Genomic DNA, 24,589 nt, shown 5'->3' with positions numbered 1-24,589 from the left:
CATTGAAGTTAGAAAGAGTGGTGAAAGAGTTATGGTTTGTTCTGAACGGTGTGCCTATCAGATATTCGATCACCGAACATGCCATTATATCCGGCCTGAACTGTGACAAGTATCCTAAAGATTGGGCTGATTTCAAGGGAAGCCAGTTTCGGATGAAAATATTTGGACCTTCAAAGGTAACCATATCAGGGGCATTAGAGAAGTTGTATAACACTCCAAGCACAGATGTGGAAGACAGAAAAAGACTAGCGATACTTGTTTTGTTGGGCGGAGTACTAGACCATGGTATCAAGAACACTGATGTGATTCCCACGACCTTAATTGACATGGTCGATAATCTAGAGTTCTGTGAAGGGTTTCCCTGGGGGAGATACACCTTTGAAAAAATATTCGAGCAAATATGGAAGATGTATGCAAGCAGTTCTAAACCGAAGGAGAGATGGCATTGTCCGGGATTTGTGATACCTCTTATGGTAAGTTAGATTTTTTTGTATGTTTTTTAATTTGATTGAGCGTTCGAGTATAGATGTTGTTTAATGTAATTGTTTGGTATGTTGCAGTTGCTTCCTTTTGAATGCGTGGAAAGCTTAGGCGCAAACAGATGGTATATGGCAGTGGAAGGTGCTGATCCAGCTTACCACTCTTTCCAACTTCAATGCACGGTGTAAGAGGACAGACATTGGAACCATCTTCAATGTTTCTTCGCATTGCAGATGAAAAATATGACGAAACTGTGACTCGTCATTGAAGTATCTGAATTCATCGTCTGTTAATGCCTTTTTTAGAGACCGAATTGTTTGATATGGATAACACTTCGTTGTTATCTTGGGAGCCTGATGAATGTCTTTCAAATCGTATACAAAAGGAACCTGCAAAACAAAATTAACATGAAGATTATCAGTTTGGTTTGACTGGTTTGATCAGTTTGACCAGTTTTACTAGACAAGTCAAACTCGTCAAACTGGTCACACCGTTCAAATGCGACCAGTGCGACTAGTATGACCACTTCACATCGTCTCACTGGTATGACAAGTTTGATCAGATTAGTCAAACTCATCATACCCTTCAAGTGCGACCAGTGTGACGAGTATGACCACTATAGTAGTGACCGGTGTGACGGTGTGACGACTTCAACGGTATTTCACTGAGGGGTATACCCAGTTTAATCGGACTAGTCAAACTCGTCTCACCCTTCAAGTACGAAGAGTGTGACGAGTATGACCTCTACGATAGTGACCGAGACAAAACTCTCATATGACTCTGATTTCAAACCAAAACCCTAAATTTTCTTATCTGTAAAACTCGAATACTATGACCCATTTGACTACGATTTTGTCTACCTTTAATATTTACCCAAATGTACACATATGAAATTAAAAAAAACCTCACTTTCTCGGTGAGTTATAATGGAAACCTTACCTGAAGATTTTCGCAGATAGATGCCGAAAACGATGAAGACGAAGCCATTTCGAAGTGAAGAGAACAAATCGCACAAGAAATCGCTTGCAGAATGCCCGTTAGAGAGAAATCGCGAAGAAGGAAGAACGAAGAAACTGACAAAGTTTTTTTTTTACTTAAAACAATTTTTGATTTCGGACTCCAACTCCCCACTCTTTCTTTTTTTTTCGCAATCTTTATTCAGATTTTTACACGTGTACTTTTTTTAAGGCTAAGATGGTATTTTCAATGTTTTTCAATTTTTTTTGGAAATCCTAATTTTTCGAGGGTATGTGTTGCAACTGATGTTACACTTTAAAGGTATATCTGTAATAACGCCGAATCAATGATTAGAAACAAAAATATTAACATTGATGATTAGTATTTGCTAATTTAATTTTTTTTGTTAAACTTAATATTAACACCGTTTAGTCGCCGGCTTATAAATGCCCAATTTGTAGTTAATTGAGTATACTGGTGACTAACAAGGAATTTAATAGAGTTTTAATGTTACTGTCAAAAAATAGACTAAAATATTCTACTGATAAATATTGGAATTTTAAAAAAATATTCTACAGAAATATGCGAATTAAAAATAATTCAAAATAAGATGAACTCATATGTAATACGTTTCCAATAGTCTCGAGACATGGATATTAAAAAAAACTCGTATTTATTTCTAAATTTATCGCATTTTTAAATTTCATAGGAAAAAAAATGGACATTTGATATTCGAATACAATTCATTTTTTTTTAATAATTTATTGACAAACGTAACCAACTATTTGAAGAGTTTGGACGAACGTTACGTATATGACCTACCTACGCATTGCATGCTCCTCGAGGAACATACTAAAATGTTATTAAAATGAGCATAATTCCTCGAATTCTTAATCTCGGTCCACGTTTCCTTTTAATTGGTCCGCGCACATAACAACCCCCGTAAATTTGTAGATTAAAGTATATTACGAAAATTTCATTTGTTTGAATACGACAAAAGCGAGAATTTTCTGATATCCCAATAAAAAAAAGTATAAATTTTATTCGGTTATACGGATATAGATTATTAACAAATATAAAGCGATATGTATAATTTCGATAATAAATGAAATACCAACCTTTGACAAAAAAAAAGAATATTATTTATATATAATTAATAATATTTCTTTGATGAAATATAATTAATAATATGGATTTATGCATATTAATATCACTGAAATGTATTTAAATTATTTAAATTAATTCATATAAAATTGACGATTTACATTTATTTTTTAACAAAACTAATTCTATATATTTAATCAACCTCTCTCTATATATTTATATAGATTTAAAAGTCGGGAGAAATTAATTTGCATGCGCCGACAAATCCGTGCAGTTTGCATGTCGTAGAATCCTCATGCAGAGACACGTTATAGAGGACGTCACTTAGGGTAACATATGTATGCGTCTGCTTTTTGTTGGTCAAAATAAAATTCCCCGTTGCTGTATAGGTTACAAATGAATTTGAAAATTAAATAAATAAAAAGTGGAATTTATATATTACTATCTAAAAACGAATACCTAATTCCTAGTTTCTATGTAAAACCACAAGAATTATACTTTTCAGATAATGCATATAATTTTCTATTTAACATATTAATTCAAAAAACCATGTTCATCTCTTGATAGTTTCTTTGAATTTTTTTTAATGATTTTCCGAATAGCTATATATATCCATATAACTTTTTCCAAATTAAGATATTAAATATCTATTATACTTCTTATATATTGTGAAGGGCCAAAAATTATATAATCGTCGTCATAAACGATGTACAGAATCTGGAGCTATTTAATGGCCCCCACTTGGTTCCCTAGTTCAGTTGAACCATTCGTACATAAAAGAATTTTCTTATCCTATTATTAATTCCGTTACGAAATTTATTTTTAATTCAATTGAATATCTTGGATTACGTTTTAATTCACTAGGAAAAAAAAGAGTATTATTCAGCGGCTTTGAGATGGGCAAGACCGGTGTTCATTAATTAATTTGTTTATTCTTTTTGGTAAAAAGTCAAAAATGTTTCTTTAAATGACATTAAAAACATGTATAATAATTAATTAGATTCCTCTTACGGTTGTCTCATGGTCATTAATTGCATTCCCATTCAAATTTGTTTAATATATAATTAATACAAAGTCCGTTTACTACTTACTCTGTATGGAGTACAATTACGTTTGACTCATTAGGAAATAAAAAATAAAAAATCAACATATTAAAAAAGAATATTAAAAAATTTGAATTTTTTTTTGTTATATATTGAAAACAATCGAATGACTAAGTATCCGATGCCAACGGCCCAATTAGGCCGTAACAAAAGGCCCAAAACCCAATTGAGATGGGCCGTAAGTATTTGTACGCTAAAGATTCCATTTCTTTGTAAGAAAATTAAAGAAGCCAAGAAATTTCATTTCATAAAATTACAAACTGAAACAAAGCTCGAGAGGAGCTCTCTCAGATTACAGAAAATGTTGTCATCTTCCTCATCAACGGTAACGACTAACAATGGAATATCATGTAAAAATGACACGTGGCGTGAAGGGTTAGAAGGGGCGGGTGTGTCGGCCACTGGCTCGGCCGCAGAGAAGAGCGTTCTTAGGGATGGGATACTCGTCCCGGTAAGAAGTGGACGAAGTCCAAACCCTGAGATAGAACTGTTGTCCCAAATACTGTCTTCCCCAATTCTCCGACCTTATGTTCCACATACCCACGTTGTCCAACGCCATGTATATCGCTGTCCATGCCCTCGGATACACCTACATCATCATCATGTAATCCAATCAATCCATCATGTTTTCACGTAACATGTAACGCATAACCATGCATACATCACGTCTTTCTCATCTGAAACGTTCTTTACCTGGACGGTGGACCGAGCAACAGCGTCATGGAGATTGTACTTCGCTCGGCTTCCTGTGGTCCATTGGCCTCCGTCCATCCTATCAACACCGGAACTTTAAGGATCAGTATTTGTAAAACTATAAGATCAAAACGTTTCTTGATCAACAAGAAATGTAAATCAAGTCTTTTTACCCGACGACGAAGAAAGAGTAACCGTCGATGTGCCAAGACTGGACAGTGTTCTCCCAGTTCTGGAACACGATCTCGATGAACTCCCTGAAGTTTGCGGCCATGACTGATGTCTGGAGAGAGCCTGCATTATTTCCTCCAGAGGGACTTGTTGGGATGCTTCCGAGGTTGAAAACTCCAGAGATTTTGAAGTAATCAGCGAGCTTCAATGGCGTGTCAGGAGCCACAAAGGATACACCGTTCACTGCATACTTCTGTTTTCCATTGATGTAAGGCGCTGAATTCGATATCATGATGGTACGGCCCGGTTTTATCATCCCATAGTGGTATGAACCTTGCGGGTTCGGTCTAGGTCCGCTCGCTGTTAGATTCCTCCTGTTACATACAACAATATACACCGTATCAAAAGTTAGGTTTTTGGACCTCACATGTTCTTCTTTACCAGAGCTCGAAGCAAAAACAGGAGGCGGAAAATGTTACCGAATTGTTCGAGCCTGAAAGAGAGAAGAAGCTATGTTCAAGGTGGGTCCAGAAGGAACAGGACCAGAGACTCCTCTTCTGGAGTTACTGTAATGGAGAATGGCGGTCGTGGTGAGGACTTTACGTGTGAATCTCGAGGAGACGACGATGTAATAATCCTGAGGGGCCTGGTTCGTGGTCACGAGAACAGAATAGGACTGGCCCAGATGAATATCCAGAGATGAGTAAACGTTTTGAACAGTGTGAGAGCCTTCCACTTCGACGAGTTTCATGGCGTGACCCTGGATTCTGAAGTTTATCGACGTTGCCAGTCCCACGTTAGATATTCTGAATCTGTAGGTCTTGCCTGAAAGTATTGTTTTTCAGAAGAGAACAGAATCAGAACCGTAAGTTTACGGTAGATTATGCAAAAATCGGTACCGAGAAAATGTGCTTACCGGGTTGCACAGTGAATGTGTTGCCTCCCCAGCCGCGGCCATTGATGAGAAGTCCATCCGGGAAGGGCAGATTCCGGCCAGCTTCCAACAGGCGTCTCAAAACCTACCATTAATCAGTAACCTAAAAAAAGTAAGATTATGGCTTGCATTTTACACAAGTAAACTGACAAATCCTAGAGTTCTAGCAAGTTTCTTGCGGCACAAGTTACGAGAATTAAGACAATCGGAAAAACCTACATAGTGGTTAGTCTTGTACCAATCGCCAGAAAGAATCCAGAAGTCGCCATCGGGGGGAGAGAAAGGGACGGGAATGCGAGGACGGCTCCAGACCCGGATGGCTCCAAAGGCACCAGCGGCTTTGTGGAAGGCGAGAGAAGGGAAGTAGAAGTAGCTGCCGATTTGGTCCTTCACTTGGATGATGTAAGTGAAGTTTTTCCCAGGTGGGATTGGACATGTCGTCCCTATTACCCCGTCATGCCATGAGTTCTTCCTCTGCTGCAACCCGTTCCTACCAAAATCCGACAGTCATTCCTCATTAGCCAATTCCGAAGCGAATTTGATTACAACGCCAACATTTCTCTGTTTCAGATTGTCATAAAATAGATGAAATTGTGGAATAGTAGCATTGTTTCTCTAAATCTATTGATTCCTGAAAGAAATGGAACAGCATCGAAGCCGACTCTTCAAAATTCAGGGACCTTTTTGAACATAATGAAAGTTTGGGGGTTACATCTTATCTTTCTTAAAAATTGGAGGAGTAAAAAATTATTTCCGTCTCACATTATCTTTTCTAATAGTAATGTTGGAATTGGATGTCATATTACATCTAAACCAAAGAACAAGACCCAACCAAGTTTAAAAATTAGTAAGGTACATATAGACACATATATACATATATGTATACATATGTGTATATATGTATTGTACATGTTTGTTTTTTGGTGAGCATTTGCTCATGGTGGAATATTTCATTTTCTATTAATGTTCTTTTTTTTTTTTAAATTTGCAGCCACTCAATGTGGGTGGCAGTAGAAGAGCAATTGCGACCAAAATATAAAGTTCACATGTATGTATATATGTATATGTATGTGTGTGTGTGTGTATGGATACGTGCAAGATCTACTCAAAGCCCATGTGTCTGAAACCTGCATTTTCCTCCAGACAACAAAAAGCCGCCGGAAAGTTGAGATTTCTTTTTTCCTTATAGATGTTTCTTGTTCCTATCTGTCAGGAAGATGCAATTTTCTCGGCATCCAAACAGCGCAGAGGCAAAAGGATTAAAAGAAAGAATGAAAAGTATTTACCAAGAAAGGAGGAAAGGCTCTTTCAAGTAGTTGTAAACACTGATAATCAAGTTGTCATTAGTCACCGCGTCAATGTGAGGCCCAGGAAACTGCCCGTTTATCAAGATCCCCTGAACAAAACAAAAACATCGCCGCCGAGAAAATGCATCAGCACATTTTCTCGGCGTCCAAACAGGGAAGAGAAAATGTATGTACCTGCTGTTTGACGCCAAGAGGGTAAATGTCGCCATAAGTCACTTTCCAGGTAAAGAATCTGTAAGGGTTATCGCCAAATACGCCATTGATGAGAACCAGAAGAAGAATAACGACTGAAACTTTGCAAGAATCTCTCATTTCGTCTTCTCTTCTCTTCTCTCCTCTTTTTTTTTTTTTTTTGTGGGGATCTCAGAGGAGGTGAAGATCCATATACAGACAACTTGGAGAATTCAATAGAGGTGCTCTCTTCAATATAAGCGGCACCAACGCATTTATATTTCTTTTATTTCTCATTTTTTTTAAATCTAATGTTATATCTTTAAATGTTATAATTCTCACAAGATTTGGTTAGTATATAAAGTAAACTCGATTCTATTGCAAAATATGTATTTTGTTGCAACGAACAACAACAACGTAAAAATAAATAAAAAACTAATTTTGTATTCACTAACTTTTCCTTAGCATTTTTTTATTTTATTTTTATAACAGTTCAATATAATAATAATAATAATAATAATAATAATAATAATAATGATGATGTTTTTGGGTTTATGGTTCAGACTTCAGAGCACATTGCTCCGTATTGTCCGTATTGAAACGCTGTCGGAGGATAAGAATCTCCTGCACCTACATATACTGATTAACTTTCGTACTGACCGTGCGATTTATGTCCTAAAAATATAGACGGTGAAGATCGAAGTTCAGATCTATTAAGTAATAGCATACGGTAAATTAGAAGCAGATAATACTAGTCCGACACTTTCACGTGCTATTGCGGCATGAACGAAAGAAGAAGACAAAACAAATGGAAATTTGTTATATAGTTTATGAAATATATTATAAATATTTAATATTCGGAGGACAAAAAGCTAATGGTTATATTTGACCAAATGGTGGAATGTCACATGTAATGCTCCGAAATCTTCGGTTAAAGCAAGTCTTTAATGAAATCGTAGTTATAAGTTCTTTAATTTCACATTTTGTGCATATGTAATATACATTATCATATTATGCGATTTTAGATGATAAAAACAAATATACATTAAAAATGGTTGAGGAAAACTTTTGTCTAGATTCATATACATCTATTTTAAATAGTGAGAGTGACAACTGTAGAAAATAAATTTGATAAACGAAAATTTGAGTGTAAACTGAATTGAATTATGAAAGTTTTTATAATAGATAGGATTTAAAAAATCTTTTTTTTTAAGAAAATAGAAAATATGATGTAAAATGGGTTGGTTCAACTCAATCCAACTCGTTTAATTCATCACAACTCAGATCCGATTTTTGGTGAAGCAAAAATTACTTGATTCAACTCGACTCAACTTAAATCGCTAGCCAAAAAAATCGATTCGCAAGGCAAATACATAACTAAAAAATAAAATTTAAATCCTAAAAAATATTATAAATTTTATAAATACAATAAAAAATTTAAAAATTTAAACAAAACAAACCAAATATCTATTACAAAGACAATTTTAATATAAAAATATTTAAAATATTTAAAAATTAAAAAAATGATTCGTAGATTAATTCGTGGATTTGTCGAACTAGCTCGTGATTAGATGGTTTGTTCGATCTGTCTTTTAGTAGAAAAAGTATGGGATGATTTATAAATGGATCTAGGAACCGAACCCATTTTGACATCCTAATATAAAATAGTTAGGGTAAACTATAGGCAAATATTATAAAATAAAATTCTAATATATTTATATCCATGGAGGAAGGTCCGTACCGATATACATTAATGTATGAATAATGCGACCCCAAAATTATTGCAAGGTAAGAGAGGGAGGCTTCGTCCGTGTCTCTTCGTTCTTTACGAATTTTTTTTTTTTTTTGTAAGAGAAAGTTATTGAAACTTCATTTCGAATCTCATTTAATACACATCTTTTATAGGGCTGCGGTGCATATAATTATGTCAACGGTCTACCATAAATGAGTTTCACAAGATCAAAGATGTAGCTGTGCTTCCACACGATGTTTGCAGAATCTTACAAGATCATGAAGAGTTGAAATTGGAAGAAACATTTCAGGAATCAAACCCGGAGTAAACACCGCTGTCTCTCAGCAGTCTCTTCTCTTCTTCCACGTAATTCTTCCCTCTACTCGCTTGCCCCATTTCTCGTTTCCGTTTCTCCTTCTGCGAGAAGGAAACGTCCCTTCTGTCCCTCCGTGTCTGGGCGTCCACGAGCTTCTCGCCATCCGCGACAGCAGCTCTTGTCGCCTCTCGTTCTTGAAACGTCTCTTTCGCTCCCTCTGTTTCCCGTTTCTCCTTGCCCGTAGACCAAGACCAGTTCGGTTTCTCTTCGGGAGACGGGATGTCGGGTAAACCGACGGCCTTGTAACCGTGCTCTTGCAGAGATTCGTAGTCGAATCCTTTCTTATCTTTCTTTGCAAACTTTGCTGCCAGACCAGAAGACATTGAAGAACCAAGTCAGGTCATATAAGAGCTCTGTAATATCCTAACACCGAAAATGAGAAACATAAAACAGGAGATTCATGACAAAAGTAGTTCCGATGGTCTTCCTGCTCTTCTTTATAACTTAAGACATAAAAGATTAGGAGAGTTGGGCTTACGAGTTTCGGATTAAAGTCTTCGGAATTCAATTCGAGAGGCTTGTATTCGATGCGCGATTTGCCTAATATGATCTTAGTTTCTGGTATTGTTCTTACCCTTTTCACCATTTAACTGTCGACGGAAGAGGAGGGTCCGCTGTCTTCGTCGTCCCATCGCATCATACCCTTCTTCATGGTATTAGTGTGATGTAACTCTGTAAACAAAATCAAAAGGGGTGGACAAAGACCTAGCAACAGAACCGCAGAAGCTCCAAGGAGGGAGAAACTAATCATACTACAAGAATTAATTTTCCAGAAATGGCTAGACTGAAGTGTATATTATTATTGGCAATTGCATATGCTTTAGACATTTGAACACCGAAATTTTACAAGCTCTAAAGAGATTTAAGCAAGGGTTTAAAGGGATCAAATATTAAACTCTAAATCAAACACCGAAATTTCAAATATTATTGAAAAAACAGGAGAAAAACCCTAAAACCCTTAATCGAACCCCAAATCAAACAACTAAGAGGAGGCAAGATTCGATTTCAGGGATCATTAACATCGATTTCGAGATTTCATCAAACATATAACGACAGAGATTCTAATCCACAAGGTACCTGAGAAGCGACAGGCGGAATGAAGGCGGGTCGCCGGATGCGGAAGAAACGGACCGATGAGAGAGAAGACGAAGACGATGAGGGGAAGAGAGTCAATTGGTTGGGAGAGAGAACAAATGGGGCCATTGGGCCCATTAACAAAATTAGAGAAAACTAAATACTGGGCCCAAAAGATGACCACATGTTTTATCCATGAAACTTTTACATATTTATTCGGAAAAACTATAATTAATAATTTTTATATATATAATTTTTAACGGTCTTGTAAAAAAAAATCATCTGTTTTTTATTTGTTCAATGTTATCGATATCATATAATATAGTTTGATTAGTTAGATACAAATGATAATCTGTATTACATCTTTTATCGTTTGATTTTATTTCTGTAAATATAGTTTGTGTTCCGTAAGATAACAACTGATATTTATGTTTTTTTCTTCTATGTTTTTGGATAAATTAGAATCCCGTTTTAACATATGATAAAGAACACATTATAAAAAGTGCAACATTAACATATCATGCAAAACAGTATAACATATTTTTAAGTAAATTGAAATTCGGACATAAACAAACTATATTAAAAATAAAACAAATCACATAATCCAAAGACAAATGTATTTCGAACAAGTCACCAGATTATAACAATCTGCACTGATCCAATGTACAGCTCGGAAGAGAGAACCACCCATATATGGAAAACTAGAAACAAGCCAAAGCACAGAGAGGGAATGAATGTACAATCATCATCACCATCATCATCACCATCACCATCACCATCATCATCATCTAACCTTCCTGAATTATATGTGTACGTTATGCATGCAACACCAACGTCCGTACGAGGATCATTCAATCAGTGGCAGTAGAAGGAAGATCCGAACGTGTTCTCTCCACTGTAAGTCATGTAGAGGAACCCGTCTTCGTCTTTGTGTTCCTCATAGATTGCTGACATCAAGGCGCCTGTCAGAAGAGTTCATCACAGGTGTTAAAAAGAGGCAAGACGGGACTGGATCTTGAACGATCGATGATAACGTTGACGGGTTAAGGTTTGCTTTTTTACCAGTTGAAGGCAATGTGTCCTTGACAAAGATGAAGATGGCCTTCTCGGCACTAAGCTTGATCCTTTTCCGGACCACATACACGAATTGGCCTACAGATAGATCAGCTGGTACAAGGTACCTATATATAAACCAACGGAGATAAGAAACGCTTTTATGTTTGAGATTCTGCAGGTGGCACCAAGTAAAACCCTCGGGAAAAGCGCAACACATCCAAGAAACAAAGCATTTTCATGCAAAAATCGCAACTAACAATGGGGTTGTAAGTTGTCAAGACGAGCTTCAATGATTCGAAATCAAAGGTTAGTAGCTCATAGTCATAGGCTACCACTACCGACTGATTGTGTGCTATTCAGAAAACCAATAAATTTTGCACTGAATAACCTTGAATTTGTCTCCAAAAGAATGAGTCTCAAATCCAAGCAGGATCAAATCCTAAAAGATAAAACAAAATCCCTTTTTGAGGTCTACACTCCACATTAGCCATGAAAATTCCAGAAAATCGAACAGAGGCCATGGAAATAGTTCAAGATTGGCGCATAAGAGATAAAAGAACATAGGAGGATATGATGATACAAAGAATGGAACATAAGTGAAGGGCTATTCAAGACTTGAAGACAATCCAAGACTGCGTAAATGGAAAGGCAGAAACCGAAAGAAAACGAGGACCTATTTTACGATTCACACAAAATAATCTGGATGCCGGAATCAGGGCACAATATCGGCTACAACCCAACATCAAGATTCAAGATCCATGTAGAGAGAGAGAGATAGATGAAAACTCACTTCTTCTTATCGATGTCAGGAACATCGCTCTTTCCGGCCTTCTCCACGACCACCTGTACACGATTTCTAGTTAGAGTAAAACGACCGAGAATTAGGTTCATTAACTGAGAATCTCTTCGACAAACTTACTGGAATCCTGTCCGGATACTTCTCTCTGATACGAGCAGCTTCGGCCTGCCTTACCTCTGATATAGAAACCAACCAAAATCATATTCAACAAGACCGCAAACATCAGACATCACACAATGAAACTGCAATATAAGGAAGCTCTTATCTGAAACAATCTTTCTTTCCATTCACTAATGATTTCTTCTCAATTTTAGCAATAAGGTTTAACATAATCCACACACACACACAAAAAAAAAATGCAGTAGTATGTGAACATATTCAACACAATCGCTCCGAAATTCATGGTAATCAAATGTTATTCAGCAGAAAGCAGCTATTTCTCGACGATTTTCCGACACTCTTGAAACAAAATAAGGAAGTAAGAGGGGGGGGGGGGGAACGAAGATCGAAACGAACCGAGAGGATTAGAAAGCTTGACAGAGCTCTTGGCCATGGCGGTCCGATCCGTCCCTGCAAATTTCAAGCACGCGAAGATCATAATTAATAAATTATGATAGCTGCCGACAAAATTAATCGAATCGTCCGCCAAATTGGAAGAAACCCAGAACCCAAAACCCAAACTGACAAGAAAAAAAGCCAAAACAAAACATACCCAGAAGAGAAACGCCTGGTAATCCGGAAAAAAAAAAAAAAGAGTTCGCAGGGAAATTTGATTTGACGACGAAGCCTTTTTTTGTGCGAAATTAAGAACAAAAGAACAAGAGGGTCAATATCAGGGGAGGAGGAGAAGAATATTTAAAATATTCAATGATTAGGGTTTCAATTTGTTGTGGTTTCCTCCACGAAACCGAATGCTTCCACAGTTTGGCATCGAGGCGGATTCCGTTGATTGAATTACAAGTAAATCTCCATTATCTTACGTCAACATACTGGGACGTCCCATACGGCGTCGTATGATTAATGGGTCAATATTGGGCCTTGACCTGTAATATCGCATACCCACTTCCGAAAATTGAACAAATCTCTTGCTCGGCAACAAAAAAAATGCAATATTATCTCCAACAAAAATCAAAGCAATCGAAATATAAAGGAAATTTAAACAAAAATATTGTGTGTGTATATATATATATATATATATATATATATCATATCATATAATTGGTGAATTTGTAAATAATAATTTAGAAACTCGAGCTCCACAACTCGTCTTCTGGTTCACGACACCTCTCGTGGACTTTTGCGATTCTCTCGGTCGAGTTACAGATCCCACTGCATTTCCAGTCGAACGATGCTGCGCAGAATTTTCCCGCCATGGCTCTGAACTCGCAAACTACGCAAAGCCGAGATATTGCAAATTAAACAATTTATGGGTTTCTAGAGAAATAATATGAAAGGTTTGGGGTTAAGTTGCAAATATAAAAAATTCACCTGGTGGAGTGCTGCAGCATAGCCTCTTGTCATCAACGTGGGTAACGTCTAGACCGATCAACCACGAGCCGAGTGAGACGTCCTCGTTGGCATACTTGTGCAGCAAGTTACTGAACCGGTTTCCAATCCAATTATCCAATCAAAATCTCGAAATCTCGGTATTGCAATGTGGTATTTGTTCTTGCAGTATTCATGTTTACCGATGGTTAAACTTACCGGTTTACCGATATGTAATCGGCCAAATCTTTCGAGATGGCGTAAATTTGGCCCGTCGCATGCCGGAAATACTTGTTACCGATCTCCCCGAATTTCCAGTACTCCGGCTCGTGATACTTCACTCCCCTAACCAAACCGGTTTAAACCAAAACCATTAACGCAATAGTTGAAATTTGTTTCAATTCAGCATAGAACTGCTAAGAGATTATGCTTTACTTCCTCGCAAGAACCGGACCGGACTTCATGCAACCGACGTAGACCCGAGGCTTGTTCCGATGTTCAGACAGTATTGTTGCCAAAGTTGCTGCACATAGAAAGAGTTTCTGTCGAAATACTCAGATCTTTCGATCAATCTGTAACATTTTGAAAAAAGATTTGATATTTTTTTTACCGAGATTGACGTGAATGTCATCATCGACTTTCAAGTAAAACTCCGCGTGCCAAAGAGAAACCGCCGTCGCGAAATACGTCTTTGTTTTCTGTGATAACTTTAGGTAACCCTCCACATGGTCCTGCATATTTTCGCCTTACTGACTTGTCTCACAAGGCAACTATATATACATATATATACATATTGATATAAAGGCATATACTATATCAAATATTTGATGAAAATGAACGTTACCAATCGTAAGAAGTCGCCATGAATCTTCTCTTCTTCGTCGATGGCTTTATCGAGGTCCCCGTCCCCAGCCATACTAAAGATCAAGGGAGAAACAGATTCACAAGAAGGAAGAAATAAAAGATAAGGTGATGAAATTTAGGAACAATTTTAACCTGTGACCAATGACGAAGCGTATGACTATACCCTTCTCTTCCTCTAATTTCTTCAGTTGATCACCTGACCATGCCACGATGAACAAAGGTTCGATCATGAAAACCTATGTGTGTGTATGCATATATATATATATAACCTTGGGGAAGCCAAGTGGAACGCAGAGAATCTCTGCGTTTGCGGCTGCTAAACGCGGTATTGATCCCAATCACCATCAAGTATTTTCGTCCCGACTTCGATGATGTCTTGTTATACGAGCTTTCCGACTTTATCACAGCTTCATCCAATGATCTGTAACACCGCATGATTAGAAAAAACCCTAATCGTGCATATGTATCCGACATATATATGATGAGTCTTCATATATACATATATATATATACTTATATCCTCACCCATGAAGACTGAGTTGCTGAGTCGAAACACGAGTGCTGGAGATTCTTTCAACCGAGCCGTCATTATTGTAGCTTGCAGAATGTCTTAGAGCCTTTATGAAAGAACCAAATGATCAAACGAGGAAAACATCTTGAATTATTATTATTTTTATAGCAAGAAACAATTATAAATAACTTAAGACATAAAAGATTAGGAGAGTTGGGCTTACGAGTTTCGGATTAAAGTCTTCGGAATTCAATTCGAGAGGCTTGTATTCGATGCGCGATTTGCCTAATATGATCTTAGTTTCTGGTATTGTTCTTACCCTTTTCACCATTTCATAAACCAAACATATTTTATTTATTATATATCCATTTTATAAATAATAATAAAAAAACAGAAAATACTGATACGAAACGATAACATTTTTTTTTAATCTTACATTTCTATACCCAAAGACCTCGAATTTCATGCATACAAAGACAAACCTTTCATACATCATAAAAAGAAGCAGATACTAAATTCTCTTTTAAAAAAATAAACCATACAAAAGAATTTTTTGACATTTACAAACACGAAATCAAACACGAAAATATTTATAAGAAAAATCAATACATTTTATTAATCAATAAAAAAAATAACAAGTTTGATACAAGTGGATGGATCGATCTCATTTCATACCTGTTGATGAAGGACATGCCAGCGAAGAAGCTGGAGATGCACAGAAAGAGCGCCCATTTTCTCTTAATATAGTTTTTATAAACAAATTCGTCTCCTTTGCCTTTCATTGACATTTCCCTCTCTATTCTCTTAGCGCCAATATTGGTAGAAAATAAAACAACATATACAAGATTGGAAATGGAAAATAATATAGAAATTAAGGTTGGTCTCTCTTTTTCCTCCAAAAGAGGAAAAAAAGAGATGTATGAGATCTTACGAACACAATGTACGAGTTTATCACTTCCTATTTGAAGGCAATTATCAAAATTATTAGAATAAATATTTTATAACGGACAAAATGAAGAAGAAGTAACGTTAATTTATTTGGCATTTAATGCACCGAAAATATCAATGGAGTGTTTTGAATTAGTGATTAATGGCTATTATTAACATAACTAAACAACGCTTGTCCTAACATAATAGTAACACATAAATCAAATGGCTTTTGCCAGCCTTAATTAAGTCATTGCCATCGAAAAAGATTAAAAAAAAATATCATAATTATATCGAATCCCCTTGATTTTCAGTAAGGACTGTAGAAATAAGTACACATAACTGCGGAAATATAAAAAAAATATATAAAACTATATTGTTGATGTGTAACATAACATTCGATTTATATTTAATGCGAAAGAAAATGAAATGGAACCACTAAATAAATTTTATTTCTGGTCTATAGAACTACACGATCGACCAGAAAACGGTGAAAGCAATAAAATTTCGACAACATAAGAAAATGGCATGGGTCCCATGCAGTCGTCGTTGTCGTCATCATCATCATCATTCGCCATGATACTTATCTAATAAAAATAAATAAACATAAGCTTTTGGTATGTGATCCCCACATGATGATAAGGACAATGACATCGATAATGATGATGTAGATATCCTATTCTCCATGATGATGATGATATGATGAAGGGTAGAATTCATGCTGCATGCTCACTGCTACATACCATGTATGATAATGAGATATCTGTTTGCTACTCCAAGAAACCTGTTCTTGTTAAGACAGCGTTCCTAACTTTGCTTAGATCCCTTCCTTTGAGTGTTCTCCCGATTCCTTCGCACATGGAGAAGGATGAGATCCGTGTTCTTGCCAGCTTTCTTGCAACCCATTCATGTGGAGGCACCATGACATCATCATCAGTACTATCATCATGACCATCGTCATCATCATCATCATAATACAAATGACTACTCTTCTTCATGCTGTTCCTCTTGCTCGCATAAATCTTCGACCAGTCAGGGACATTCACAGGAGCAGATGACTGTTTTGCCCCTGACCCTTCCTTGCTTCTCTCCCGAATCACTGTTCTAGGTAAGTGCCATGGAGACGAAGAAGAAGAGGAAGAGAAAGAAGGAAGCATACTTTTTGGAAATTTCATTTCAGGACCTGAAGTGTCTCTTTCTTTCACAACTGACCACACATCTTCTTCTCGGAGCTCGTCTTCCCCCGCCATTCCCATGGACAAAGACCTCCGTCTGCTAGCCATGGAAGTCTTACATCACCTTCCCGTTTGTCAGATTGGTCTCTGTTGTTTGGGGAGTCGAGTGAAAATGGATAAACACGTGAGAGAGAGAGGAGAGAACATGAACCGATCTCTCTTTTAACCTATTGAGAGAGGTTTCACAAATTCACAAAACTCCAAATGTAATAATTTCCTACTTTTTTTTAATGCAATAATTTGTACTTAAAGATAATGCTTCCAATATTTTTTTCCTTGAAAAAAAGATAAATAACGAGTTACAAGAGAAGTAGACTAAGTACTACTTCTACTACTGTCACCTGCCAAAAAATGATGACATAGTCTGCATCATGCAAAAAAGACAGAGAAGTATTACATATATAATGTGTATATATGGAATCTCGGTTTAATTTTAAAATTGCATCGATTCCCAATAGCTGGTTTTGCTGGCTGTATGATTAGACATTTTTATTCTATTTTTTTTATTTCTTAAATGTACAAGAGTGATTAAGAAGACAACAGAAAACAAAAAGAAAATGCTTTGTCTAATATGTGAAAATATATTTCAAGAAATAATCTCAAGCAACATCAATGGAAATGTAATATAGTATTGGATCCAGATGTAATATAATAATAACAATGATGATGATAATGATGATGATGTGTGAATTAACTGGTTCTTAATTGTTTTCACCAACCACGTCATGGATGGATAGCCCTTCGCATATTCTTGTTAGGATCCTGCGAGATTACAAAAATATGTCATCGTCTTCGTCCGTTATAAATGATTTCTAGATATTACAAAGATCATTAATATAAATATACAAATATATATATACACACACACATGGTCAGTGGAATGCAAAAGGAGGAGATGACGTGGACACACCATTAATTACTTACAAAACAAATGTTTAGTTTCTGTAACCTTATCTCATAAATTCTCTCACCAAACAGCTCCTTTGCCCCGATAACTGAGCGCCTCTCTCTCTCTCTCTCTCTCTCTCTCTCCCCAAGCCCAAGATGTTTACGCAAACATAATGGTTTTTTTTTATAAAAATCACGATAGATGAGTTGACAACACATGATATGTGGAAGCAATAAAAATGTTAAACTTAAAAAATAACTAGTTTGTTGTTTTTATGTGGAAGTGACGATGAAAATTGTAATTAGAAATTATTGATTTAGTGTTAATCAAATAAATAAATATTAGGAATTTATTAGCAGGAATTAGTATTACTGTTACACGTGCAATGGTAGACATTAGACTTGTTTGTAACAAAACCAAAACAAAATTATGCCCTTTATTTGTTTATTTACTGTTTCCTAATTTCAACTTTCAATACGGATTTATTGAGTGCTTGTCGCAAGCATATGCATATTTAATTTACCAGATTAAAGAATGGCAAAGAGACTCGTGGCAGACTTCCATTTTCTTCGAAACGTCGTCGTTTAAATAGAAACGGCAACTGTCATCGCCGTTTCGTCCGTCGTCTCAATCCTAGGTAAAGGGTTTATCAGTTTTTGGTCACTACTGCCGTTGCAAGGTTTCTCTGACAGAGAGAGAGATGGAGTTCGCGAAGAGGAAGGCGGCAACTTTAGCGATATTGGGCTCTTCAGCGACGGATAAATCACCGAAAGGAAGTCTCGACGAACCCATCATCCCTCTCCTCGACACCATCAACCATCACCCTTCGTACTTCACCACCAGCTCCTGCTCCGGCCGAATCTCCATCCTTTCTCAGCCCAAATCTCCATTGAATTCGTCTACAAAGAAGAAAGCCGCCGGAGGCTCGTGGGTCTTCATCACCCACGACCGGGCCGATCCAGACTCGGTGCTTCCCCTCCTTTTCCCAACTCAGTCAACTCGGGTCGACCGACTTCACCAGACCAGCGAGTTAGTCTTCCGGTTCGAGCCGTTGATCATTGCCGTGGAATGCAAAGACTTGTGTTCTGCTCAGTTTCTTGTGTCGACGGCTATAGCCGCCGGGTTCAGGGAATCAGGGATCACCTCTTGCGGTGATGGCAAAAGGGTAATTATTGCTATACGATGCTCGATAAGAATGGAGGTTCCTCTGGGAGATACCCACAAGCTTATGGTCTCGCCTGAGTACGTGAGGTTCCTCGTTGACATTGCCAATGAGAAAATGGAAGCCAATAGGAAACGAACTGATGGGTTTCTTCTAGCCTTGCGAAGTAATGGTTTCACGGGTCCTGGGATAAATCTGGGTGAGAATGAACTAGCCGAGGATGCGAGCCATGTCGAGGTTGATATCAATGATAATTACGAGAATCAAGTCGGAAATCATGATTCGGGCATCGATAATGGCGGCTTGCATCATGGTAATTGAGTTAGTTGTGATTTCCTTACTAATGATTATGATCTTGCTGACGATGCTGTAGTGGAGGCTGATGTTTATACGAACATTTTGTTGCTGCATTCTTGCTGATATCTTGGACCATGAAATCTTTCCCGTGCTATTGATTAGTCATTTCCAGAAGTTATGGCTGACTGATTTATTAGAATTTAGGTGTGTATTTTTGTATCCATCACTGGATATTTTTATATCACATTGTAGTTACAGTTCTGGTTTCACTTGTTGTAGTATAGTTTACATCTGTCAGGATTTTGAGTCATGTCTACTTGGTTGCAGGATAACTTTCCATTATATTCGTGACAGCCAGTTTCGGTCTAAATCAATTGCAGGGCTGCAACAAGATTGTGTTCCGCTCTCTACATTGTCCATTAATGGAGAACCTGTTGAGAAGCTCCGCCTTTGGGGTCATTCAGCTTGCGCTATAGATAAAAAAGAACGGAAAGAAATTATTGTGTTTGGCGGATTTGGGGGTTTAGGTAGACATGCTCGAAGAAACGAGACTTTATTGCTCGACCCTGCATTTGGTACGTTGAAGGTTATTGCTACTAAGGATTCTCCGTCACCACGACTTGGCCATGCAGCTTGTATGGTTGGAGATTGCATGTTTGTCATTGGAGGAAGGGCTGATCCCTTGAATGTTCTGAATGATCTGTGGGTTTTTGATGTGCCCAAGTGTGAATGGAGATTGCAGACATGTAGTGGTTGTGAGTTCCCTCCAAGGTGATGGTCATTTTATGCGTTTGTTCTTTTATCCCTTTCTCGAGCACCTGTCTATTTACCTAATCTTTCAGATATGCAATCCATTGTTGGAACCGATAAACTTGAAAATAGAGAAGTGCCGATGATGAAATGATGAAAAGTCCCTTATCTATGTCCCAGAAGCAGTTAATTACATTTTCTTGTGCTTGTTTCGATATCTTTGATGTGGGATTTCTTTGATTTCTCAAAATTCTTTTTGACTTGCTGTGATCGCATTATATGTTCGTTTGATTTCTCAGCTGAACTTATCATTAAAAGTGCAAATTCATCGGTATGCAGGCATCGGCATGCAGCTGCTGCTATTGGTTCAAAAATATACGTTTTTGGTGGTCTTAACAACAGTGGAGTATCTTCCTCCTTGCATCTCTTTGATACAGATGGCCTTCAGTGGAAAGAAATAGACCAGCAAGGTCAATGGCCCTGTCCACGCCATTCTCATGCAATGGTTGCATATGAGTCTCGGTTATTCTTGTTTGGAGGGTATGACGGGGAAAAGGCACTCAACGACTTGTACAGCTTTGATGTCCGAAACTGTACTTGGAAAACCGAAATGGTGTCTGGAAAATGGCCTTGTGCCCGGTTTTCTCACTCGATGTTTGTTTACAAGCATTTCATCGGTGTAATTGGTGGTTGTCCGGTTTCACAGAACTGTCAAGAGTTTACACTGCTAGACATGAAGCACCGGGTTTGGCGGAGTGTGACCCTAGATTTTTTGAATCGAGAATTGTTTGTACGTAGTACCGCAAGTGTTCTTGGTGATGATCTTATTGTAATTGGAGGAGGGGCTGCTTGCTATGCTTTTGGGACCAAGTTTAGTGAGCCTGTGAAGATTAACTTGCTTCAAGCAGTGACTATGAGCGAAAGTCTTGCTGTTTCCGGAAATCATGCTTCTCCTGTGGAAGATCCTTCTAGAAGGGAGGATATAAGCTGTAAAGATTTGAAGACCGAAATCTCTTCGTCTCAACCGTGGGTGATACAACTGGAAAGAAAGTATGCAAAGTTTGGAAAGGACCTCCTCAAACGATTCAGGTGGCTAGATCTCGAGAGAAAAGTTAATTCACATGACAACGGCTTGTATATCTGCTTTCCCGTGACTGAAAAGTTTTCTCGACTTTTCCATGAAAAGCAGCTCATGGGGAGTGACTTGAAAGGGTCGGGGGATTGCGTTCTCACCAGAGAACTCACTCTGGGGCTTTCTCTGAACGATGTATCCAGCACCATGGCTTTGAATCTGCTCAAAGAACATGGTGCTAGAAAATCCGTCGATGTGACAGCCGAAGCAAGAAACCTTGCCAAATCCCCCTTACAGAGGATGAAAGAAGCCATAACATGTATTATTGAACAGAAAGGCCTACCAAACAAGCTTTTGGAAGAGCTGCCTCCGAGGTATGAAGATCAGTATGCTGGTTATCAATGGCAAGTTTTCGTTTAGTTAAGTGATAATCGTCCACCTTTGTTGATTTATCGTCCCTCTGATAAGTTTATTTGCACTTTGTTTAGATGGGAACGGCTCGGGGATATTGTTGTGCTTCCCATTACATCCTTTAGAGATCCAGTTTGGAGCTCTATCGGTGATGAAGTTTGGCCTGCTGTTGCTAAATCGTTAAATGCCAACCGTCTTGCCCGCCAAGTATGCCAATCTCTGAACCTCATGCAAATTTTATTTCGAATTTCACACGGCATTTGTATACCTTCAACGAACAGATGAAGTTGTACGATGATAACATATTTTTGTGCGACCCCAATTGAATTTGCCTAAGTTGGACAAATTTCGAGTCTTTTTTCAGGGCCGAATTGCATCAACAGGTACAAGGGATAGTACATTGGAGATTCTTGTGGGAGATAATGGATGGGTCGATCACCGTGAAAACGGGGTTATTTACTCTTTTGATGCTACGAAATGCATGTTTTCGTGGGGTAATCTCTCGGAAAAGCTCCGAATGGGTAATCTGGACTGCCAAAATGAAGTTGTTGTTGACTTGTTTGCTGGAATCGGATATTTCGTGCTCCCATTCCTAGTCAGGTACGCCTTTTTTCATCATTGAAGTCTTGAAAACGATATAATTGCATATAGCAAAACACCGATATATTTCCTAAGAAAGAGATATATTTGGACAATCATAAAATCTTGATCCGGGCTTTGAAATATCAACTTCACTTCCTCTTATCACATCAGACAGTGTCTATTGTATCGGTCCCAAACTCATGCTGAACCTTCGGTCTATGACATTACGAAGTTTTTCTTTGATCAATTCGCAGGGCAAAAGCTAAGTTAGTATATGCTTGCGAATGGAATCCCCATGCTTTTGAGGCCCTAAGGCGTAATATTGAAGCAAACTCTGTTTCTGACCGTTGCATTGTTCTTGAAGGGGACAATCGGATTACTGCACCTAAAGTACTGTTAATATATATTTTTTTCCCATACTGCATTATCATCTCATGCAAACTTTTCGTTGCGTAACAGTTATAACTATGAAATTTTGACCTCGGGTTTTGAGTTTCGACATCGGGTTTAATCACAGGGAGTTGCGGACAGAGTCTGTCTTGGCCTCATTCCAACGAGCGAAGGGAGCTGGGTCACTGCTGTCCAGGCACTACGGTCATTTCCTTACCCTTAAAATAAATTTGTTCTTCTATTAACTATAACTATAAGTTATAACTGTGAATTTATTTCTTTTATAGTTCCTGTAATTCTTTTGTGGCGTCGGTCCATTCCTCGAACCGAAGTTTCTGAATACCGACTCGAGGGTGGTAATGTCGTAATTCTTGTGATGTAAAACTTCAGGCCGGAGGGAGGGGTACTCCACGTGCATGGGAACGTCAAGGACTCAGATGAAAGCCTTTGGTGCCAACATGTGTCTGAATCCATAAACCAAATCGCTATAGCCGAAGGTAACTACTAACTACTTAAAAAGCTTTTGAATTGTCCAAAAAAGTATTGTTTGCAAGCTTGGAACCATGTTTAGAAGTTATCCACTGAACCGGTTTGCACAATTCTGTGTTCGGTTTCGAACTCGGAACTGCCTTTTTCGGCGTTGACAGAACCTTGTTGTCCGTGTTAAAAATGGCTTCTTTCCCATGCTGGAACTGAATTTCTGCATCTGGGTAGGTGATTAGATTGGTTCTTGAACTCGGTATTAGCGGGATAAACAGAACCCGGTTAATATGATAACCTATCGGGTTTTTTTCCGGTTATTGTGCAGGTCGTAGCTGGGAAGTCACAGTGGAACACATTGAGAAGGTGAAATGGTACGCTCCTCGTATTCGCCATCTTGTTGCGGACGTGAGATGCAAGCGACTTGCAGGGACTGCCCTTGCATTGTAATATCTTAAACTGGAAAACCGGAACGATAAACCGGTTTCTGCGACATGAACTAACCGCTAAACGGGCAGTCTGTACCGATCGATATCTCTCTCGTGTATCTTTTTGTATTACACAATAACGTCTTGACCGTGTTATATTTGTGCTTGACTTATTGTCCTGCACATTAATGGCCACGTAGGACGACTGACAGCGAAGTTATAACCATTTTTTGTTATTTAATTAATTATTGATTACAATCATATTTAACTCGGGAGCACGTAATCAGAGTATGTGGCCCATGGGCCCTATATGAAAGCAGTGGGCCCATTAGTTTAAATCGATGTAAAATATTATTAGTCTATTTCATTTTCAAGATGGCACGTGACGTGGTCCCCAACGTCACATTTGGCACACTGGAGTTGAGATGAGATGAATGCGGAGCGGAGTGTCGGTAGACACTTGTGAATTAATTTAATATCAGTCATATTTGTTAAGGCAAATATTATATAATTTTAAAAAAGATAATGTAACTTTTTTAAGAGATTATAAAAAACTACTCCACACAATACTGGTATAACTATTCTATATTCAAATTTATTCACAATATCATAAAAAATTTATATATAAACTGCTCATAAATACTTTCAAATTCTAAATTCCGGTCTCCGTATTATAAATTGAAGTGTTCCTCGACGATCTAAACGCAATAAATTCACTTGTGAGACACCGGCGGACAGGAACATTAATAAACAAACTGTGTGTATATATGGGCAAATTAGAAAGTATATAGTAGTAAATAAAAATAATTAATTAATAAATAGATCTGCCTTGACTTCATCGAAATGAAAGATTCCGCTGATATTAATGGCTCTCACCTCATCTACGTTATCTAATTTTTCGGTTGAAGAGAAATTTCAGGAATAGAGAGATATTAGAAGAGGCTTTGGACCTTTGTGCGTTACAATTTACAAGTTTATTACTTTATTGTATCTGATTTCTCGATTTAATATTATTTGTTTTTTTGTAAAAAGAAAAAGAAAACCATTATAAAACTTGCATGCATTATCGCTCCAGAGAAGGAATAATTTAATAGTCTTCAAGTTGGTATTTTTTTTTTTTATCACAATTACAAAATTAAACATTTAATA

At 37.5% G+C, this 24,589-nt stretch overlaps 6 protein-coding genes across 8 annotated transcripts; 1 reads left to right on the top strand and 5 right to left on the bottom strand.

The window, feature by feature from the left end:
* Window positions 1-3,865: 3,865 nt before the first annotated feature.
* On the bottom strand, window positions 3,866-7,158 carry LOC104813164 (L-ascorbate oxidase homolog). The gene is made up of 8 exons (XM_010540712.2): window positions 6,924-7,158; window positions 6,729-6,838; window positions 5,662-5,932; window positions 5,425-5,527; window positions 4,988-5,333; window positions 4,511-4,882; window positions 4,338-4,416; window positions 3,866-4,233 (listed from the first exon to the last, which is right to left on the bottom strand). Exons 1-8 carry the CDS (start codon window positions 7,059-7,061, stop codon window positions 4,021-4,023), a joined length of 1,632 nt encoding a protein of 543 aa, XP_010539014.1. The 5' UTR covers window positions 7,062-7,158; the 3' UTR covers window positions 3,866-4,020.
* A 1,675-nt stretch (window positions 7,159-8,833) lies between these two features.
* On the bottom strand, window positions 8,834-9,464 carry LOC104813154. The gene has a single exon (XM_010540701.2). It carries the CDS (start codon window positions 9,349-9,351, stop codon window positions 8,959-8,961), a length of 393 nt encoding a protein of 130 aa, XP_010539003.1. The 5' UTR covers window positions 9,352-9,464; the 3' UTR covers window positions 8,834-8,958.
* Window positions 9,465-10,650: 1,186 nt separating this feature from the next.
* On the bottom strand, window positions 10,651-12,896 carry LOC104813143 (autophagy-related protein 8a). Of its 2 annotated transcripts, XM_010540688.1 has the most exons (6): window positions 12,670-12,896; window positions 12,474-12,527; window positions 12,078-12,133; window positions 11,949-12,001; window positions 11,165-11,283; window positions 10,651-11,064 (listed from the first exon to the last, which is right to left on the bottom strand). In XM_010540688.1, the coding sequence occupies exons 2-6, from the start codon at window positions 12,508-12,510 to the stop codon at window positions 10,958-10,960; spliced, it is 372 nt and encodes a 123-aa protein (XP_010538990.1). In that variant the 5' UTR covers window positions 12,511-12,527; window positions 12,670-12,896; the 3' UTR covers window positions 10,651-10,957. The 2 variants fall into 2 exon arrangements, with proteins under 2 accessions (XP_010538990.1, XP_010538982.1); XM_010540680.1 differs by lacking the exon at window positions 12,670-12,896 and having other exon boundaries at window positions 12,474-12,570.
* Window positions 12,897-13,191: 295 nt separating this feature from the next.
* LOC104824909 (probable beta-1,3-galactosyltransferase 1) lies at window positions 13,192-15,148 on the bottom strand. Its single transcript, XM_010557107.1, has 10 exons — window positions 15,041-15,148; window positions 14,832-14,923; window positions 14,576-14,727; window positions 14,439-14,502; window positions 14,287-14,359; window positions 14,053-14,173; window positions 13,878-13,965; window positions 13,662-13,787; window positions 13,446-13,555; window positions 13,192-13,347 (listed from the first exon to the last, which is right to left on the bottom strand). The coding sequence occupies exons 1-10, from the start codon at window positions 15,146-15,148 to the stop codon at window positions 13,199-13,201; spliced, it is 1,083 nt and encodes a 360-aa protein (XP_010555409.1). The 3' UTR covers window positions 13,192-13,198.
* A 949-nt stretch (window positions 15,149-16,097) lies between these two features.
* On the bottom strand, window positions 16,098-17,191 carry LOC104813134. Its single transcript, XM_010540669.1, has 2 exons — window positions 16,488-17,191; window positions 16,098-16,331 (listed from the first exon to the last, which is right to left on the bottom strand). Exon 1 carries the CDS (start codon window positions 17,025-17,027, stop codon window positions 16,515-16,517), a length of 513 nt encoding a protein of 170 aa, XP_010538971.1. The 5' UTR covers window positions 17,028-17,191; the 3' UTR covers window positions 16,098-16,331; window positions 16,488-16,514.
* Window positions 17,192-18,496: 1,305 nt separating this feature from the next.
* On the top strand, window positions 18,497-23,666 carry LOC104813121 (tRNA wybutosine-synthesizing protein 2/3/4). 2 transcript variants are annotated; one of them, XM_010540657.2, is made up of 10 exons: window positions 18,497-19,343; window positions 19,708-20,098; window positions 20,417-21,523; window positions 21,638-21,767; window positions 21,925-22,160; window positions 22,397-22,532; window positions 22,660-22,736; window positions 22,923-23,029; window positions 23,180-23,242; window positions 23,341-23,432. In XM_010540657.2, exons 1-9 carry the CDS (start codon window positions 18,569-18,571, stop codon window positions 23,197-23,199), a joined length of 2,979 nt encoding a protein of 992 aa, XP_010538959.1. In that variant the 5' UTR covers window positions 18,497-18,568; the 3' UTR covers window positions 23,200-23,242; window positions 23,341-23,432. The 2 variants fall into 2 exon arrangements, with proteins under 2 accessions (XP_010538959.1, XP_010538950.1); XM_010540648.2 differs by lacking the exon at window positions 23,180-23,242 and having other exon boundaries at window positions 18,499-19,343; window positions 23,341-23,666.
* Window positions 23,667-24,589: the final 923 nt, after the last annotated feature.

This window comes from Tarenaya hassleriana, unplaced genomic scaffold, assembly GCF_000463585.1.
Source record: "Tarenaya hassleriana unplaced genomic scaffold, ASM46358v1 Cleome1, whole genome shotgun sequence".
Taxonomy (NCBI): Eukaryota; Viridiplantae; Streptophyta; class Magnoliopsida; order Brassicales; family Cleomaceae; genus Tarenaya; species Tarenaya hassleriana.
The sequence above is the reverse complement of the archived record's forward strand: the minus strand, read 5'-3'. Positions and strand labels throughout refer to the sequence as shown.